This window comes from Muntiacus reevesi, chromosome 2, assembly GCF_963930625.1.
Source record: "Muntiacus reevesi chromosome 2, mMunRee1.1, whole genome shotgun sequence".
Classification (NCBI taxonomy): domain Eukaryota; kingdom Metazoa; phylum Chordata; class Mammalia; order Artiodactyla; family Cervidae; genus Muntiacus; species Muntiacus reevesi.
In genome coordinates this window covers 181,109,514-181,127,718 of record NC_089250.1, presented here as the reverse complement: position 1 = coordinate 181,127,718, position 18,205 = coordinate 181,109,514, and the positions used below count along the sequence as shown (strand labels likewise).

Below are 18,205 nucleotides of genomic sequence, written 5' to 3'. Positions count from 1 at the left end.
GGAGGGGGACCCAGGCGTCCGGGAGGCGGCGCCAGGTGCCGCGCCCCCGCCCCGCGCCCGCCGCCGCCGGCCCCCGCCCCCGGGCCGCCCCCCGCCGGTGACGCGCTCCCCGCCCCCTCCGCGCCGGGAGCCCGATCCCTAGCCCAAGCCCGAGGACGGCGAGGGGCGCGGGCGGCGGCGGAGGCGGCGGGGGAGGGCGGAGGAGGCGGCCGGTGCAGCGGGGCTGCCGCCGCCGCCTCGGAGCCGCGCCGAGCGCACGGAGCGCAGCCGCGTCGCTGCGGCCCCGGCCGCGCCATGGGGAAGGAGCAGGAGCTGGTGCAGGCGGTGAAGGCGGAGGACGTGGGGACCGCGCAGAGGCTGCTGCAGAGGCCGCGGCCCGGGAAGGCCAGTGAGTCCGGGGGGCGCGGGGACGCGGGGGGCGGGCGGGAGCGGCGGCGCGCCCCGGGGCTGTCTCCAGCGCCGAGCCCCCCACCCCGCCCGGCGCCGGCCGCGGAGGGGGATGCTCTCGGGTCCCGGGGGGCGGGGCGGGGCCAGCAGCGCCCGGACCCTCGGTCCGCGCCCCCCACGGCCAGCGCTGAAGGAAGGGAGGCCTCGAGCTCCCGGCTGTCACCCCGAGCCCCGCAGCGGGCACCTGGCGGCATCCGCCTCCCTGGCCGCAGGCGTTCGCATCCGTCTCTCCCGCCTGCGATCCCCTCCCTTCCCGGGCTGCGGGCTGACAGCTGGAGGTCTCTGCTGGGCCTTTAAAGGGCGAGGCGTCTCCCCCCCCACCCCCCGCCACCCCCAACAACGCCATGGAGGGGCGCTTTGCGGTGAGGGGCGACTACAGGGCCGACAGTCTCTGTCAGACCCCTCCCCGCCCGGTGTTTAATAACAGGATTGGCAGGAATGGGGGGGCGGGGGGGAAGGACCACGCTGGGGGTGTGGCTGCCCAGGCATGGCCGGCGGGGGGCCGTTTACCGGAGGGGGAGCCGAGGCCCAAGGTCGCCCAGCCCCGGGCAGGCTGAGTTGCAGGCAGGTGCCATCCTGGCCCTCTCTGGCTTCCCTGCTGGGGAAAGCGGGCTGGGAGGGGAGGGGGTCTCCCACTGGCCTTCCTGAGCTGGGGCTGTGGGCGCCCCAGGGGACGCTGAGGAGCTTGGAGCCCTGATCCTACACTCATCCCGGTTCAGCTCAGAGCCTCCCCGGGGACGCCGGGGATGGACGGAAGGGCGTGTGCGGCGGCGCACGTAAGGCCGTGTCAGTGTACCAGGGCACCTGTGAGGGCGCCGCCGGCCTCCTCTGGGTCGCAGGTGGGCTCTGGGTGGCCCACGCCCCATGCCATCCCCTGGGGCGGTTTTAAGCGGGGGAAGCCCCTCCCCTCTCTCCAGGCGAGATGCTGAGAACTGAGACGGCCCCTGGGGCAGTTGGGGGTAGCTCCTTGAGCCCCAGGAGGACCCCTCCCACCGCAGACCTGCCTGGCCGCTCCTCGCCTGCCCTGTGCAGTTAGAGAGCTGCACTTGCGTGCTTCACAGGCACAGGCCGGCCCTGCCTTCCCTACCCAGGGCCCAGGGACGGGCTGCCACTGAGAACCGGCTTCAGGGCCTCGGGGCCCAGAAAGGCAGGGCTTTCAGGCAGAGGCCGCCTCAGCTGAGCCTCAAAAGCAGGAGCAGGGATGAGAGGTGAAAGCAAGGCAAAGACTTCCACCTAGTGGCCAGCCGACCTTGAGTGCAGACAGCTTGGGTCTCATCTGTAGGATGGGACCCTCGGTGGTCCCTGCCCCACAGCCTTGTTTTAAGAACAGTGAGAGTGTGCAGGGAGCCCAGGCCTTCGTGTGTACTCAGGAAGGGCTAGTAGTGATAGTGTTGGTCACTCAGTCATGTCAGACTCTTTGCCACCCCATGGACTGTAGCCCCCCAGGCTTCTCTGTCTATGGGATTCTCCGGGCAAGAATACTGGGATGAGCTGCCATTCCCCTCTCCAGGGGATCCTCCCAGCCCAGGGATTGAACCTGGCTCTCCCGCATTGTAGGCAGATTCTTTACTGTCTGAGCCACCATGGACATTTCCTAGACAGCCCAGGGTGGGTGCGTGGAGGAAGTGGGGGCATCAGGTTTGGGGACTCCTCCTCTCTTCCACTCTGACCCCCAGGGGGACGTGTGGGGCTTTTACCTCCACCCGTGTCCCCGTCTGGATCTCTGCATTCGTCCCTGCGTGGCTTGGTCTCCTCCGGGTAGGAGAGACACCTGCCCTGGCCCCTGAATCTGGGCTCTCTGACTCACAGGGGCGGGTGTAATAAATCAGATGGAGAAATCCCTCCATGAATTAGCTCGGTTGTCATGGAAACACTGGCCTGCTTTGGAGTAAGATGTATTTTGATTCAGCAAAGTACAGCTGGAGTTTGGGCCATGGGGTGGGGGGCATCCAGCTGTGCTCCCTGGGGCCCCCCAGCTCTAGAGGTGTTCCCACGACCCTCGTTTCCGCAGTCCCCTCCCAGCGCTGACACCTTCACTTCAGCCCACCCACCCCCCCCAGGGTCACCCTGGGCTCTGGCGGCTCCCCCATCCCGCCTGAAGAGAGCCTCCGCTCACATGCACAGGCTGTCACCCTTAGCAGTCGTCCTTGGAGGGAAGAAGAGACTGCTCTGCTCAGAAGGGAAACTACTGGGGTGGGGGCTGGCCTTCTGGGGTGCGGGGACGCCCTGTCCTTCCTCCGGCCCCGCCTTCCCTTTCTTCAGATTCACTGGAGACCACAGGCCATGCTCCCGCGCTCGCTCACTTGCTCACCTTAGCCCACCGAGAGCTGCCCTCCAGCGCCTGGCTCGGTGCTGCCTGCTCTGGGGGCGTGGGGGGGCCTCGCCCTCTGGAGGCCGCGGGGCGCAGCCAGGCTGACGCGGGAGCAGAGGAGGCTGTGGCCCGTCCCTGGAGGGCACGGATGTGGCCTGTGCATGGCGCCCGTGGTTGGAGGAGCCCCTGGCAGAGGGGTGGAGGAGGACCCCGGGCAGAAGAGGGTCTGGGGTCGTCCCCCCCGAGGCCTCTGCAGCTGGAGTTTGCAGCTGGTCTCCCAGGTTGGGGTGGTCGCAGGAGAACAATTAGAGGTGGGGGCCACAGGAGAGCCCGAGTTTTGGGGGTCAGGGGCCAGGTGCATGCCCCGTGACCGGCGGTGAGCCATAGGCCTCGGTGCCTCGTGGGAAGGGCGAGGAACTCCTGGGACTTTCCGCTCTGTGCCCACCGCCCTCGGGCCCAGGCAGCCCTGCTCTGCACCAGCTTCACTCAGAACACCTGTCTCCGCAAGGTGCAGCCCCCAGCCCCAGGCAGGCTGCCGCTGTGGGGGCTTTCTGAGTGCCCAGTGTCCCCATGGGAACTGGGGGTGCTCCAAGGCCTCAAGCCCGCCTACATCCAGTTCCAACACTTTGAGACCAGCCCGGGGGCGGGGGGGAGATGACCTTACAAGAAGCCCCCTTCTCCTGTGGGGGGTGGTCCCCTTCTGGATGCGGACGCCCCCTCCCCACCAGCGTGTGTCTCTTCTGGGCCTTGACCTCCAGCTCCTCTAAGACCTCAGCACCTGGGCATGGCCGGGCCTCCACCTCCACTCGGAGCTCCTGAAGCAGCTGCCTAGGTGCCCGCTGCGGGAGGGAGAGTGAGCTGGCCCAGGGAGGCTCTGGGGAGAAGCTGAGCCTGGCTACACTGGAACCAAGGGCGTGGGGGCAGGAAACACTAGAGTCAGGCAGAGCCTTCTGGTATGAGAAGGCGCTGAGCACGGCCCTGAGCACAGTCGGGGTCCCTAGTGGGCCACCAACACCTGGGCTCCGTTCAGCTTTGCAGCAGGGACTGTGGCCGGCCCGGCCGCATAGTTCACAGAGCCCAGTGCAGGACAAAAAGGGGGGCTGCCTTGTCTAGAAGACAACAGTCTCTAGACGGCGGCAGCAGAGTGTCCACCCAGCGTGGGGCTCCTCTTGAGTGGCCGCACTGGTCTCACTCATGAAGCTGAGCCTGGCAGGTAGACGGAGTATGTGGGATGAGGGTTCAGTTCAGTCACCAGGCACTGAGCCCGTAGTGTGTGCCCGGCACTGTTAGCTGAAAAGATACAGCAGTGAGCAAAGTAGATAAAAACCATTGTTCTCTTGGAGCTTGTAATGTAGTGATGGAGGTGGACAGTAAACAAGATAAATGGTGGTATGGGACTTAAAGAGAAAAGAACAACAGACACGAGATGGGATTGGGGATTACCATTTTATTTACTCACTGGAAAAGACCCTGATGCTGGGAAAGACTGAGGGCAGGAGGAGAAGGGGGTGACAGAGGATGAGATGGTTGGATGGCGTCACCGACTCAAAGGATATGAGTTTGAGCAAATTCCAGGAGATAGTGAAGGACAGGGAAGCCTGGCGTGCTACAGTCCATGGGGTCGCAAAGAGTAGGACATGACTGAGCAACTGAACAAAAACAATTTTTAAAATTATTTGACCATCCCTCATGGCTTGCAGAATTCTTAGTTCCCCAACCAAGGATTGGACCTGGGCCCCGGCAGTGGAAGTGCTGAATCCTAACCACTGGACTCCCAGATAATTACCATTGTAGATGGGAGTGAAGAGGCTTTGACAAGCAGGTCTTGGATAAAGGCCTGGAGAATATGAAGAGGGAGTCATGGGAAGAAGGAAGAATAATACTTGCCCCCTCCACATACACAGCTTATGCAAAGGCCCTGTGGCGGCAGAGGTCGGTGCGTCAGAGTGCCTTCAAGGAGGCTCATGTGACTGGAGCAGGGGTGAGGGGGAAGTGTGTCATGCTGGGCCATTGTCTGGCTTTGGCCTCTAACCCCAGTGAGACGGGAGCAGCGGGATCAGACGCATGTCCTCAGGGGGCCCCACCGACCTCAGCGGGTGGACTGGAGGAGGCAGGCTGGAAGCAGGGAGGCCAATGGAGAGGAGGTGGCTGTGGTCCTTGGAGATGTTGGTACCGAGAAAGGAGAGGATTCCAGGCGTGCTTTAAATGGTTCTAAAGGCAGAGCCCACAGGATTTACCGATGAAGATATAAGGACCCAGGGCTGCCTCCAAGGTTTTGCACTGGACTACCAATGGGGCCGCACTGGTGCAGACTTAGACTTCAGCATCAGCCAAATGTCTGAGCAGGGGCAGGGGCAGGGGTGGAGACACCTCTGGTCCTGGAGCCTCTGCTCTTGGGCTATTGGCTAGAGAAGCCCCTCCCTGGGGAGGGTGGGGAGGATCCCTGTGGAGCTGTGTCAGCAACAGCCTCGTGCTGAACCCTTGGACCTGCGAGGCCGGCCCCTTAGACCCTCCTAGCTCACGGCCCAGGGCTAGTAAGGGGCAGAGGCCCGTCCGACTCTGCGGGCCTTGTGGACCACCAGTGGCCTCACACTCCACGTCCAGCAGCTGAGAACCGAGGCCGGGGCAGCTGGGGCTGCTGTGGGTCACCAAGTGGGCCCTGCAGCAGCCCCTCTGGGCCCTGACTCCCTTGGGCTCCCGCCCCCATCCCTGTTCTGGGCCTGGACAAAGGGGCTTCTGTCCTGCCAGCCCCTCCCTCCCAGAGTGACTGACCCACAAATGGGTTATGTAACCACGGCCCAGACAGGCAGGGGATTGGCCCCAGTCCGGCTGGACCTGAGCCCGTGGAGAGGGCATCGGTGGGCTCCACTCCTCTGGCCGGCGCCCGGTGGAGGCCAGGACTGTGGAGGAGACCGGGGCGTCTGAGGGAGGGCCGGAGCCCCGTGGGTTTCAGGCAGGCCGACGAGGGGGTCACTATCGCGTGGCTGCCCAGAGGCACGGGCCCACTTGTTGGCCTCCCCTTCCCGCCTGGCTGGATGGTGCGCATCCACACTGGCCAGGCCTGGGGCTGGAGCTAGGGGAGGCTGCACCCTGGAAGTGTGGCTCTCCCCCAGAGATACCCCTGTTTCCAGGTGTGGCAGGCCGCCCCCGGACCCATCTGGGCCCTTCTGAGAGACAGATTGGGCTGGCTCTCTCCCTCCCACCATTGGCAGGGGCTCAGACAGCGTCCCCAGGGAGGGCTTCATGTGCACATGTGTGCGCCTGTGTGGGCACCCAGCCCTGGCCTCTCAGACAGGTCCTGGCCTGGGGAAACCTCCCAGCATTTCAGTTCAGTGAAAAACCAAGGTCCGAAAGCTGGTACCTGGTGCTGGGTGCAGGGAACAGAGCTGAATGAATGAACGCTTCTAGACTGAAGACCTAGATAGCTTTGGCTCTGAGCCTGCCAGGGAGCTAGCCAGCCGCTCTCGGGCTGCCTAGAGGGGGCTGGGCCCCAGGTGGGCCTCCTTCACCGTGTCTCTCGCCCCCCCCACCCCCACCCCTGCAGAGCTCCTGGGCTCCACCAAGAAGATCAATGTCAATTTCCAAGACCCTGATGGGTGAGTGCTCAGCCCAGAGAGGCATCAGTCTAGTGTGGGGGTCAGGGACTCCTAGGGCAGGCGGGGTATCTGGCACCTGCCCACACGTGTCCATCACCCACTGCAGCTTTTCAGCCCTGCACCATGCAGCCCTGAATGGCAACACGGAGCTGATCACCTTGCTGCTGGAGGCCCAGGCTGCTGTGGACATCAAGGACAACAAAGGCAAGGCCTGACAGGCAGGACATGGCAGTGAGCAAAGTGGATAAAAACCACTGTCCTCTTGGAGCTTGTAATTTAGTGATGGAGGTGGACAGTAAAGGCCAGGGACCTTGGAGTCAGGGGCAAGGGGGTTAAAGTCAGAGCTTGGGGACCCTGGAGGCCTCGATGGTCCCTCAGTTGAGGTCAGCTCGGGGTCCCAGTCTGGGTCGAGGCAGCTTCTCGTGAGGTCAGCGTCCTGGAGGTCAGGGTTGGGGTCAGGGTCAGGGTCTAGCTCCAGCTCCCAACTGCCCCCGTCCACCCCCCCAGGCATGCGGCCGCTGCACTACGCGGCCTGGCAGGGCCGGAAGGAGCCCATGAAGCTGGTGCTGAAGGCAGGCTCGGCGGTGAACATCCCATCCGACGAGGGCCACATCCCCCTGCACTTGGCGGCCCAGCACGGTCACTATGATGTGGTAAGGACCGCCCCTGGGGGCAACAGGGCACCTGGGGCAGCAGCAGCCTGACGGACGCCCCAGGCCTGACCGCACCTTGTGGTCCCTGCAGTCCGAAATGCTGCTGCAGCACCAGTCCAACCCCTGCATGGTGGACAACTCGGGCAAGACGCCCCTGGACCTGGCCTGTGAGTTTGGCCGCGTCGGGGTAAGTCTTCTCAGGGAGCTGAGCATGACTCCAGCTGCTCCGTCTTCTTCTCCTAGGAGGCCCCCACCCCATTTCTTGAGCCCCTTACTCTTCACCCCTCCCTCCAGGTGGTCCAGCTGCTTCTGAGCAGCAACATGTGTACGGCCTTGCTGGAGCCCCGGCCGGGGGACACCACCGACCCCAACGGCACCAGCCCCCTGCACCTGGCGGCCAAGAATGGCCACATCGACATCATCAGGTATGGCCGGGGTGGGGGCGGGGTGAGGGGCTCCCTGCCTCGGGCTGCCTACTCCTGGCTTGGCAGTAAGACCGGAGCAGCCGGGGAGCCATGGGGATGTGGTCAGGCCTCTGGTACAAGGGATGCCTCCAGCCGCCCCCATAAAGGATGCCCCAGCAGGGGCTGGGGAGTGGGCTTCTACCGCCTCCCAGCCTGTGCCACCTGCCGAGTGGCGACTCTCGGCATCTCTGAGCCTTCGTTTCCCCATGCTCAAAGTACATATCGCAGCACTGCTTGTCCTGGGATGAGACGAGACCAGAGTGTGAAGGGTTCGCATCGGGAGGGGGACTCCCGCAAGTTCCCCATCACTGGCAGAGGCCATCCTGTTGGGGAGGTGGTCGGGGAGGTGGGGTCGGGTTGGCTCATTCTGGGCCTCCAGGAGTCGGAGGCCAACTCTGGGTGCTGGGCCAGTGGACTCCCGTGCAAGGCCCTGCCTGCTCCCCCTGCCGCCCTGCCAGACTGCTGCTCCAAGCCGGCATTGACATTAACCGCCAGACCAAGTCCGGCACTGCCCTGCACGAGGCCGCGCTCTGCGGGAAGACAGAGGTGGTTCGGCTGCTGCTGGATGTGAGTTGGGGGCCAGGGTGGGGGGTGCAGGGGTCAGGTGAGGATGGAGGGGGCTCCTGACAGGCCTCGCTGTCTGGCCTGCGCAGAACGGGATCAACGCCCATGTGAGGAACACGTATAGCCAGACCGCCCTGGACATTGTGCATCAGTTCACCACCTCCCAGGCCAGCAAGGAGATCAAGCAGCTGCTGCGAGGTGGGCTGGGGCGGGGCTGGGGGGCTGGGGTGGGTCCGGGGCCAGGCCGGCTCACAGGACTGGGGGGGCCTGCCACCTCCTGTGTCCCCAGAGGCCTCGGCGGCCCTGCAGGTCCGGGCGACCAAGGATTACTGCAACAACTATGACCTGACTAGCCTCAATGTGAAAGCTGGGGACATCATCACAGTAAGGACGGTCTGGGGCTGCTGGAGCAGGGCTGAGAGGGGCCTGGGATGCTGCCCCCAACACCTGGCAAGAACTGGGGGAGCCCAGGCCACCCATTCACTTGACCCAGAGGGGAGTCCCCCCCCGAGCGTGCTCCTCTCACCTTATCTGGCCAGGTCCTTGAGCAGCACCCAGATGGCCGCTGGAAGGGCTGTATCCATGACAACAGGACAGGCAATGACCGTGTGGGCTACTTCCCGTCTTCCCTGGGCGAGGCCATCATCAAGCGAGCAGGCAAGTCCAGCCCAGGCCAGGGGCTCATGGTCAGACGGGAGCATATGTATGGCATGTTTTGGGGTGGGCCAGGACTGCGAGCTCCTGCCATCGCTGGGTGTGAGGTCCGGGGTTTGTCCTGCCAGCTCTTATCTGTGTCCCTAGACCCGATCCTCCATTGATTCAGCAGACACTGCACGCCAGGCTCGAGGAATAGACAGTTACCCAAATGGCCGTCATTCCTGCTCTCTAGGAGCTTGCCCTGGGGCAGGGGGGTGGGGGGAGCACAGGACAGTGAAGTCAGCATGGAGGGAAATGTGCTGACCAGTGACCCAGAGATTGCAGATGGACGCCCGCTTCAGACAGTAGACGGACAAGGCCCTGAGAAGTGGGAGGGGGCAGGCTGCAGGCGGTGCCTTTGGGGCAGTGGGAACCACACGTGCAGAGGCGCTCAGGCAGGACAGAGTGTGACGTGTGCGAGGGTCCAGTGGAGCCCAGGGTGGCTGACTCGGTGACAGAGTGAGGGGTGTAGGAGGAGGCCACAGGGCTGTGGAAGGACTGTAGATGGGGTCCGGGTGTGGCGGGCTGATCCTGTATAGAGAACGTGGAGGTTGACAGGCCAATGAGAGGGCAGAGGGGGCCAGCCAGCTAGGAGGTGTGGTCAGTCCACCCAAGGTCATCGAGTGCCCTGGCCCCAGGCTCCTGGGGACCTCCTCCCCCTGCTCCCCATCAGAGGGGTTTGGACTCTTCCTGTGAACCTCCACCCCCACATACAGGACCACAGGCAGAATAGCTGACCTGCACCCGGCTCTGCCATGCTCTCCTGCTCACCAGTGTCCAGGGTTGGGAGCGGTCTTCCGAGGGTCTCTCAGCTCCTGGGAGACAGCCGGGGCAGGAGGAGCTGGCACTGAGCCTCCCGGCCTGTGTGCGTGTGTGTGTACACATGCGTGTGTGTACGCACGTGTGTGTGTGTGTGGGTGCGCAGGTATCTGGTCTCTGCTCTATGCAAGCCCTGGAGCCGATCCAGGGCTCAGGGCAGCTGTGCTTGGCCTGCAGGTCCCCGAGCAGGTGCTGAACCAAGTCCACCCCAGGGAGGCAGCTCCGCAGGGCCCGCTGCGCCCCCCGAGGAGATCTGGGTGCTGAGGAAGCCTTTTGCAGGTGGGTGGGGAGCCTGGGGGGGGGGAGGCGGTGGGGCAGGGTGGGGCGGGGAGGGCGTTGCTGACATTGTTCTGTCCTGCGGGCAGGCGGGGACCGCAGTGGCAGCTTGAGCAGCACAGCTGGGGGCCGGAGTGGCGGGGGCCACACCCTGCACGCGGGCTCTGAAGGGGTCAAGGTAGGTGGGATGCTGGCAGGGCCGGGGTGCCTAGGTCTGGAGCAGCACTGGCCAGCCAGCCTGTCTGGATTCCAGCTCCTTGCAACGGTGCTCTCCCAGAAGCCGGTATCTGACTCCAGCCCTGGGGACAGCCCGGTCAAGCCTCCGGAGGGCCCTGCAGGTAAGGGCAAGGAGATGGTGCTGCTGGCCAGGCGCAGAGGTGGCCCCTGGGCAGCCCTCGCCCCTCCTCACTCTCTCGTCCCTAGGTGCAACCCGGGCCCAGCCTCCAGCGGCCCCGGGCTATGGGGAGCAGCCACCCAAGAAGCTGGAGGCGGCGTCCGAGGGCAAGGTACAGGGCCAGGGTGGCTGAGGGGCGGGGCCAGGGAGGCCCGCCTGGCTGGGTCACAGCACGGTCAGCGCCCTCGACGGGCCAGGCCCGTCCCTCTGTTGGTCTGTCAGTCTGTGTGCGTAGTTGTTGTCTCTTGTGCAGGCTGTGTGTGTAAGCCAGTATGTCTAAAAGTGTGACATGCGTGAGGTAAGCGGGCGGTGTGTTTGTGTGTGGCTGGTGTGACTGTGGTCTGGGCATGGGTGTGCCTGTGTGTGCATGTGGAGGGTGTGGGTGTAAGATGAGTGGAAGCGTGTGTGGGGGTGAGACAGGTCCGTGTGCGTGCACCTGCGTGCTAGGGCAGGCGTGAACTGCTGGCTGAGTCCTCCTGTGTCCCCTGGGGCAGAGCCCACCTCCTGCGTGGGGGGGGCAGCAGTCAACGGCCCCTCCTGAGGCCCCATTCCCAGAGTCCCTGTCACGGGCCACACGGCAGGGCGGCCCTGGGCCAGGAAAGGGGGGGCGATCAGGGAGGCCTGTGATGTGGACGCGGCGGGACCCTCCTGGTGGAGCTCACAGCAGGCAGCTGACGCATGGGACGATGCTGAGATGGCAGAGCCCTGGACTAAGAGGGAAGAGTGCCCGACCAGGCTGACGGGGGCCTGGCGACTGCGGACAGCCCAGCGGACAGCAGCTCGCGCCGCGTGGTCTTCAGCGGAACAGAGAAGGAGGCGCTGCGGTGGCTGGGTGCACGCCTGGCCGGGGGGCGGGTGGGCGAGCCTGCAGTGGGTGCCTTGTGTCTTCCAGGGCGCCGAGGCTGTCAGCCAGTGGCTTGCCACGTTCCAGCTGCAGCTCTATGCCCCCAATTTCATCAGCGCCGGCTATGACCTGCCCACCATCAGCCGCATGACCCCTGAGGTGAGTTGCCCAGAAGGCTGCCCACCAGCTGGCTCGGAGATGGGCCCCCAGCCTCCGGCTAACAGGTGTCTCCTCCATCTAGGACCTCACGGCCATCGGGGTCACCAAGCCCGGCCACCGGAAGAAGATCACCGCAGAGATCAGCGGCCTGAGCCTCCCCGACTGGCTGCCTGAGCACAAACCCGTAAGGCCCCCTGCACCCTGGTGGCCAGGCCAAGGAGGGGCAGACCGACAGACAGACAGACAGCCACGGCCCTCCCCTGCCTTCTGGGGAGTCCAGGGAGAGGACAGAGGAGGGTGGCCTCTGTTCGTCTGTCAGGGGCCCCGGGGCCAGCCTCCTCGAGCAGGGGCTGGGGTGACCTCCTCTGAGGGCTGTTCGGGCAAGGGGAGCCTGGAGCCCAGAGCGTCCCCGTCTCTACTACACGCTCGCCACTCAGGGATGTTGGCACCACCCGGCGCCCCACAGCGCTGCCCACCGCATGCCCACCTGACGCCACAGGGGGCTGCCACGCACCCAGGCACAAACCCAGGCACGGGGAAGGCGTGTGTGAGCACGCAGAGCGCATGCATGCACTGAACACATGCCAGGTGCCCACCAACAGCCACACTGGCCTCGGCCAGCGCTGTCATGCACAGGCGCCCTGCGGAGGAACAGCCTCCAGGCTGGGAGAGCGGGGCCTGGGGCCTGTCCCATCTGCGCCGCCTCTCTGGGCCTCGCACTCCCACCTGTCCAGGAGGGAGATGCTGCGGTCACCGAGGGCCCCCGGAGTGGGACAGGCGGGTGCACGCTCACCCACGCTGCCTCGCCCCATTCAGTCCGTGGCTCAGGGGTCCCCCCAGCCAGCACGCCCAGGTCCCGGGGGCTTCACTCTGCTTGCACACCCAGGCGGGGACCAAGTGTGCTGTGTTGGTGCATGAGTGACGTACAGCTGGGAGTGTGGACAGGTGGATCCCGGTCAGGGAGCCACTGGCTGGTTCTGGGTGAAGACCATCATGGATACTTGCACACGTGTGTGACAAGGCTGTGTGACGTGTGCCTGACGATGGTGGGGAAGTGGTGAGAGGGCGTGAGTGTGACTCAGCGGTGTCAGTGCCGTGGATGACTGGGTGCAAGCTGTCCGTATACCCGTTGCTGGTCGGTGGTGCCGTGTGTCTGTGTCCGTGAAGCGTGAGGTGTGTCCACGTGGGTGCCTGGCCTGCCTGGCAGGTGAGGGTATCCTTCCTCCCCCGCTCCCCCGAGGGTCTCCCGCGGAGAGGGTCACGCCTCTGTGTGTGTTTGCCTGTGTCCGCACGTGTGTGTGAGCTGGCCTTGGCTGTGCTGTCAAGGCTGTGCTGACCCCTCCGGCCTGTCCATTTGTCCTCCCGTCTCTCTGTGCCAGGCTGGCCTGGCGCCCACCCCGCCACCAGCTCCGAGTGGCAGGCAGGTGTGGGCAGCCAGCTCGGGCTGCCCTCTGTGTCCCCCGCCCTTAGGCGAACCTGGCCGTGTGGCTGTCCATGATTGGCCTGGCGCAGTACTACAAGGTGTTGGTGGACAATGGCTACGAGAACATTGACTTCATCACCGACATCACCTGGGAGGACCTGCAGGAGATCGGCATCACCAAGCTGGGTGAGGCCCCGCCCCGCCCCGCCGCCGCCGCGTCCCCGTCCTCCTCCATGCGCTCCCGGGCCTGACCTGTGCCCCGCCCCCACTCAGGCCACCAGAAGAAGCTGATGCTGGCCGTGCGGAAACTGGCAGAGCTGCAGAAGGCAGAGTACGCTAAGTACGAGGGGGGGCCCCTGCGCCGGAAGGCACCGCAGTCGCTGGAGGTGATGGCCATCGAGTCGCCACCCCCACCCGAGCCTGCCCCGGCTGACTGCCAGTCTCCGAAGATGACCACCTTCCAGGACAGCGAGCTCAGCGGGGAGCTGCAGGCGGCCCTGACCGGCCCGGCCGAAGGGGCTGCTGCTGCCACCGCCCCGGCTGAGAAGCCCTCCAACCACCTGCCGCCCACCCCGAGGGCCTCAGGGCGGCAGGAGCCCAGCCTGGGGGGGAGGGCACGGCACATGAGCAGCTCCCAGGAGCTGCTGGGCGACGGGCCCCCGGGGCCCAGCAGCCCCATGTCACGGAGCCAGGAGTACCTGCTCGATGAGGGGCCGGCCCCCGGAACCCCCCCCAAGGAGGCCCGGCCCAGCCGCCATGGCCACAGTGTCAAGCGCGCCAGCGTGCCCCCAGTGCCGGGCAAGCCTCGGCAGGTCCTGCCGCCAGGGGCCAGCCACTTCACGCCCCCCCAGACACCCACGAAACCCCGGCCAAGCTCCCCACAGGCCCTGGGGGGGCCTCATGGCCCAGCGCCAGCCACAGCCAAGGTGAAGCCCACCCCTCAGCTGCTGCCACCCACGGAGCGACCCATGTCCCCCCGCTCGCTTCCTCAGTCGCCCACTCACCGAGGCTTTGCTTACGTGCTGCCCCAACCGGTGGAGAGTGAGGCTGGGCTGGCTGCCCCTGGGCCTGCGCCCACAGCTGCGCCCACGCCGGTGCCCACGCTGTGCCTGCCGCCCGAGGCCGACGCGGAGCCAGGGAGGCCCAAGAAGCGCGCCCACAGCCTGAATCGCTATGCGGCGTCCGACAGCGAGCCGGAGCGGGACGAGCTGCTGGTGCCGGCCGCCGCCGGGCCCTATGCCACGGTCCAGCGGCGCGTGGGCCGCAGCCACTCTGTGCGGGCGCCTGCCGGCGCAGACAAGAACGTCAATCGCAGCCAGTCGTTCGCTGTGCGGCCACGGAAGAAGGGGCCGCCCCCGCCCCCACCCAAGCGCTCCAGCTCCGCCATGGCCAGCGCCAACCTGGCTGATGAGCCGGCGCCAGATGCGGAGACTGAGGGGGCCGGGGCAGAGGACAGCCGGCTGGGGGTCCGGGCGCAGCGCCGGCGGGCCAGTGACCTGGCTGGCAGCGTGGACACAGGAAGTGCGGGCAGTGTGAAGAGCATTGCAGCCATGCTTGAGCTGTCATCCATCGGGGGTGGGGGCCGAGCAGCTCGTAGGCCCCCTGAGGGCCACCCCATGCCTCACCCTGCCAGCCCAGAGCCAGGCCGGGTGGCCACGGTGCTGGCCTCAGTGAAGCACAAGGAGGCCATTGGACCTGACGGCGAGGTGGTGAACCGGCGCCGCACGCTGAGTGGGCCTGTCACGGGACTCCTGGCCACTACTCGCCGGGGTCCCGGAGAGCCAGCGGGGCCTGCAGACCATGGCCAGTTGGTGGAAGAGGGTGCCGCCCGGCAGCGGCCCCGAGGTCCAACCAAGGGCGAGGCGGGTGCAGAGGGCCCGCCCCTAGCCAGGGTGGAGGCCAGTGCCACCCTCAAGAGGCGCATCCGGGCCAAGCAGAGCCAGCAGGAGAATGTCAAGTTCATCCTAACTGAGTCTGACACGGTCAAGCGCCGGCCCAAGGTCAAGGAGCGGGAGGTGGGTCCCGAGCCTCCCCCACCGCCGCTGTCCGTGTACCAGAATGGAACGGGCACTGTGCGCCGCCGGCCAGCCTCTGAGCAGGCTGGACCCCCAGAGCTGCCCCCGCCGCCCCCCCCCGCTGAGCCCCCGCCCTCTGACCTCATGCACCTGCCCCCGCTGCCCCCTCCGGACAGCGATGCCCGGAAGCTGGCCAAGCCACCTGTCTCTCCCAAGCCCATTCTGGCTCAGCCCGTGCCCAAGATCCAGGGCTCGCCCACACCTGCCTCCAAGAAGGTGCCGCTGCCAGGTCCCGGCAGCCCAGGTAGGTGCAGAATGCCAGCTGGGGAGGGGCCCCACACCACGGTCTCCAGGGTTTTCTGCTTCTTGGATCTGATGAAGGCCAGGGGGAGTGGGGTGGGAAGGTATCCTCAGACCCTCTCATTCATCCACCCCCGGACTACCCCATCAGCCCAGAGCTGGGACAGTTGTGGTCCGTAAGTCCTCAGTGGAGGAGGCACAGGTGCATAAATAGCATCACCTGTGGAAGGAGGACAGGCCCAGGAGGCCGGAGGGCTCAGGGGGGGACTCTGACATGGCTGTAGAGTGACCCCAGCACGGGAGGGAGGGGAAAGGCTTCCAGACAGAAAGATTAGAGGTGCAAAGGCCCTGTGACATTCAAGGAACGGAAGGGCCAGTGGCTACATACAACAGACCACTCCTGGAAGGGGATGGAGGGGGAGGGCGGATGGGTCGGGGTTTGGAAACAGTGACCCAAACGGGTGTGCACAGCGAAGCCCCCCCTGACAGCCTCAGAGAGACCCAGGGCAGAGGGGCACGGAGGGCTGGAGCTGAAGCCGGGCCTGCAGTGCAGAGGGCGTTATTTTCGCTCCCGGATGCGAAGCAGGGCGTTTGGGCAGTGTTTCAGCAGGGCTTGGGTCGGGACGGGCAGCACGCGATTTGCGCGCGCCGCGCGACTTCCCTCCCGGGTGCAAGTCTCCTCCTCCCCGCAGAGGTGAAGCGTGCGCATGGCACTCCGCCGCCCGTGTCTCCCAAGCCGCCGCCACCGCCCACGGCGCCTAAGCCGGCCAAGGCCGCGGCGGGGCTACAGTCGGGCAGTGCCAGCCCGTCGCCCGCGCCCTCGCCGGCGCGCCAGCAACCTGCCGCCCTCGCCAAGCCAGCCAGCACGCCGCCGGCGCTGAGCGCCAGCCCCGCCAGCCCCGCCAGGCCGCCGTCGCCCGGTGCGCCCGCGCTGCACGTGCCCGCCAAGCCGCCGCGCGCTGCCGCTGCGGCTGCAGGACTCCCAGCCGCGCCCGACGGCGCCTCGCCGGGGGACAGCGCCCGGCAGAAGCTGGAGGAAACGAGCGCGTGCCTGGCGGCGGCGCTGCAAGCCGTGGAAGAGAAGATCCGGCAGGAGGACGCGCAGGGATCGCGGTAGGTGCGGGACTGGGTGCGACTTGCGCACGGCCGAGGGTGCCGCTCACCAGGAGGCTGCTGCCCTGTGGGGGCGGGATCGAGTTGTGCCGGAGGGGCGTGGCCCGGCGTGGGCGGGAGGGCTGGTCGTGCGTGGGGCGGGGCAGTCGTCGTGGGGGCGTGGTCTCGAGCTAGCCCCGCCAACGTGGCGGGGCTTGACAGTCGTTACGGGCGCGTGGCCTACCCCGGCCCCGCCCCACGGGCTGGCCGTGGTGTCCGCGAGGGGGCGGCCTTCGCGCGGAGGGGCGAGACGTCCTGCCCCGCGCTCGCCTGCTCACTCCGCGCCCTCCCGCAGCCCCTCGGCCGCGGAGGAGAAGAGCACCGGCAGCATCCTGGACGACATTGGCAGCATGTTTGACGACCTGGCCGACCAGCTGGACGCCATGCTGGAGTGACGTGACGCGGCCGCCCACCTCGGCCCGCACGCTGACCTTTTACCTCAGGATGGGCACCTCTGGGCGCGGCGTGAGCAGGCAGGGGGGCGGGGCCGCGAGGGCGGGGCGCGGGGGGCCGGGCGCGAGGCTCCCGCACAAGCACAACTCCTGCCGCCGGGCCCAGCCCGGATGACTGCCTGGCCGGGGGACCCAAGGGCTCTGGTCAGATGCTGCTGCCCCTCCCCGTGCAATAACTGCTGGGCCGCCTGCCGCCCACCGCCAGGCTTTGCCCGCCGTGGTGCGGGAGGGGCCGCTCCTGAACCCCCGCTCCGAGCCCGGGTTGGGCCCACCCTGGGGGGCAGCGGGCAGGGGGCAGCCACTGTAGCCCCCTCCCCAGTCTGGGGCAGAGCACAGGCCTATGCCCAGCACAGAACTGCCCGATGGGGATCTCCGCCAGCCGCTCCTGCGCAGCACAAGGGGCTGGGTTGGGCCCCCTGCCCCACAGCACCCCCCCTCCCCCCAGAGTATAAGCTATCGAAGAGTTAATTTATTGGGAATGAGCTAAGGCAGATTTCCCCAGAGATAACAAAAAGGTATAACTTTAACAAATATATATTTAAAGAAAGAAAAAAATATTATTGATTCTATAGAAAACCATTTACCAACTGCAAGGACGCTGGAGTCTAGCTCAAGACAAAAGCTGTCAAGAGGCCCTGGCCATCTGTCTATCCGTCCCTCCCTCGGTCCCAGAGTGGCCAGACCCCTGGCCCAGTAGCACAAATGGGAGGCTGGGGTCCGAGGAGGGGGTCCGTGTTCCGCCAGGGCCTCCCCTCTGATCTCTCTCCCAACTTCTCTGCGTCTGAAGAACCTGAAGGATGTGCCTTGCTCGCCGCTGGGCTGTGTCCTCCGTGCGGTGGAGACAGTGGGCAGGGCTCCGCCTCTCTGGGGTGCTGGTGTGAGGGTGCCCCTGGGTTCCAAGGGAGCTGTGTGCACAGCGTGGGTGTGTCAGCAGTGGGTGCAGGGTGTGCATGCCAGGCTGTGTGTGGTGTGTGTGAGGGTGTGCCCAACCCTCCCTCCCTGGGGGCCCCAGCTGGCCCCACACAGCCAGCCCGCCCCGCTCCTGTTCCCGTTCCCAGACGCTCTGCTCGTGGTCCGAGGCCGTGTTGTATGGCCGTTCTCGCCTTCTCTCTCCCCTCCCCCAAAAGAGTACTGACTGGCCTCCTCTGTTGTGTTTGCTGATCCACCTGTGTTGGGCACAACTTTGACATTTCTTAAAAAAAGAGAGAGAATTAAAAAATGCCGAAAACCAGCGACTGTGACTCGGGTGGGTGGAGGGGCTCTGCAGAGGTAGTGTCTGGGCGTGTGGGGCCCCTCCCAGCAGTCACGTACTAACATGTCCCCGGGTGGGTGGGCCTGGCCATCTGCCTGGCCTCTGCAAGGGTGGCCCGGACCAGGGCTAGCAGGTGGGGAGGGGGGTCCGGGCAGGGAGCTACTGTCAGCTGTCAATAAACAGCAGAAAATGGAGCTGCCTGGCTTTTTTTTGAAGGGGGGTATATACTGGGGCAAGTGGGGGGCTTGTCTGTTCCTGGCAGGGGGGGCAGTCACCAACACGACCACATCATGGGGTTGTCAACAGGCACCTCTGTGGTCCCTGCCCAGCTTCCCTCCCGCTAGCCAGTGCCTGTGCACCCTGATGTGCTCAGGTGTCCGCCCTCCCC

The 18,205-nt window shown here is 66.0% G+C and overlaps 1 protein-coding gene across 1 annotated transcript; it reads left to right on the top strand.

Moving 5' to 3' along the window:
- The first annotated feature begins 294 nt into the window (after nt 1–294).
- CASKIN1 (CASK interacting protein 1) lies at nt 295–16,508 on the top strand. The gene is made up of 20 exons (XM_065920261.1): nt 295–388; nt 6,303–6,354; nt 6,461–6,558; nt 6,862–7,007; nt 7,099–7,194; nt 7,302–7,432; nt 7,930–8,038; nt 8,125–8,233; nt 8,325–8,419; nt 8,575–8,692; nt 9,728–9,829; nt 9,916–10,004; nt 10,080–10,164; nt 10,250–10,332; nt 11,113–11,223; nt 11,306–11,407; nt 12,694–12,832; nt 12,920–14,965; nt 15,654–16,074; nt 16,409–16,508. The coding sequence occupies exons 1-20, from the start codon at nt 295–297 to the stop codon at nt 16,506–16,508; spliced, it is 4,326 nt and encodes a 1,441-aa protein (XP_065776333.1).
- Nucleotides 16,509–18,205: the final 1,697 nt, after the last annotated feature.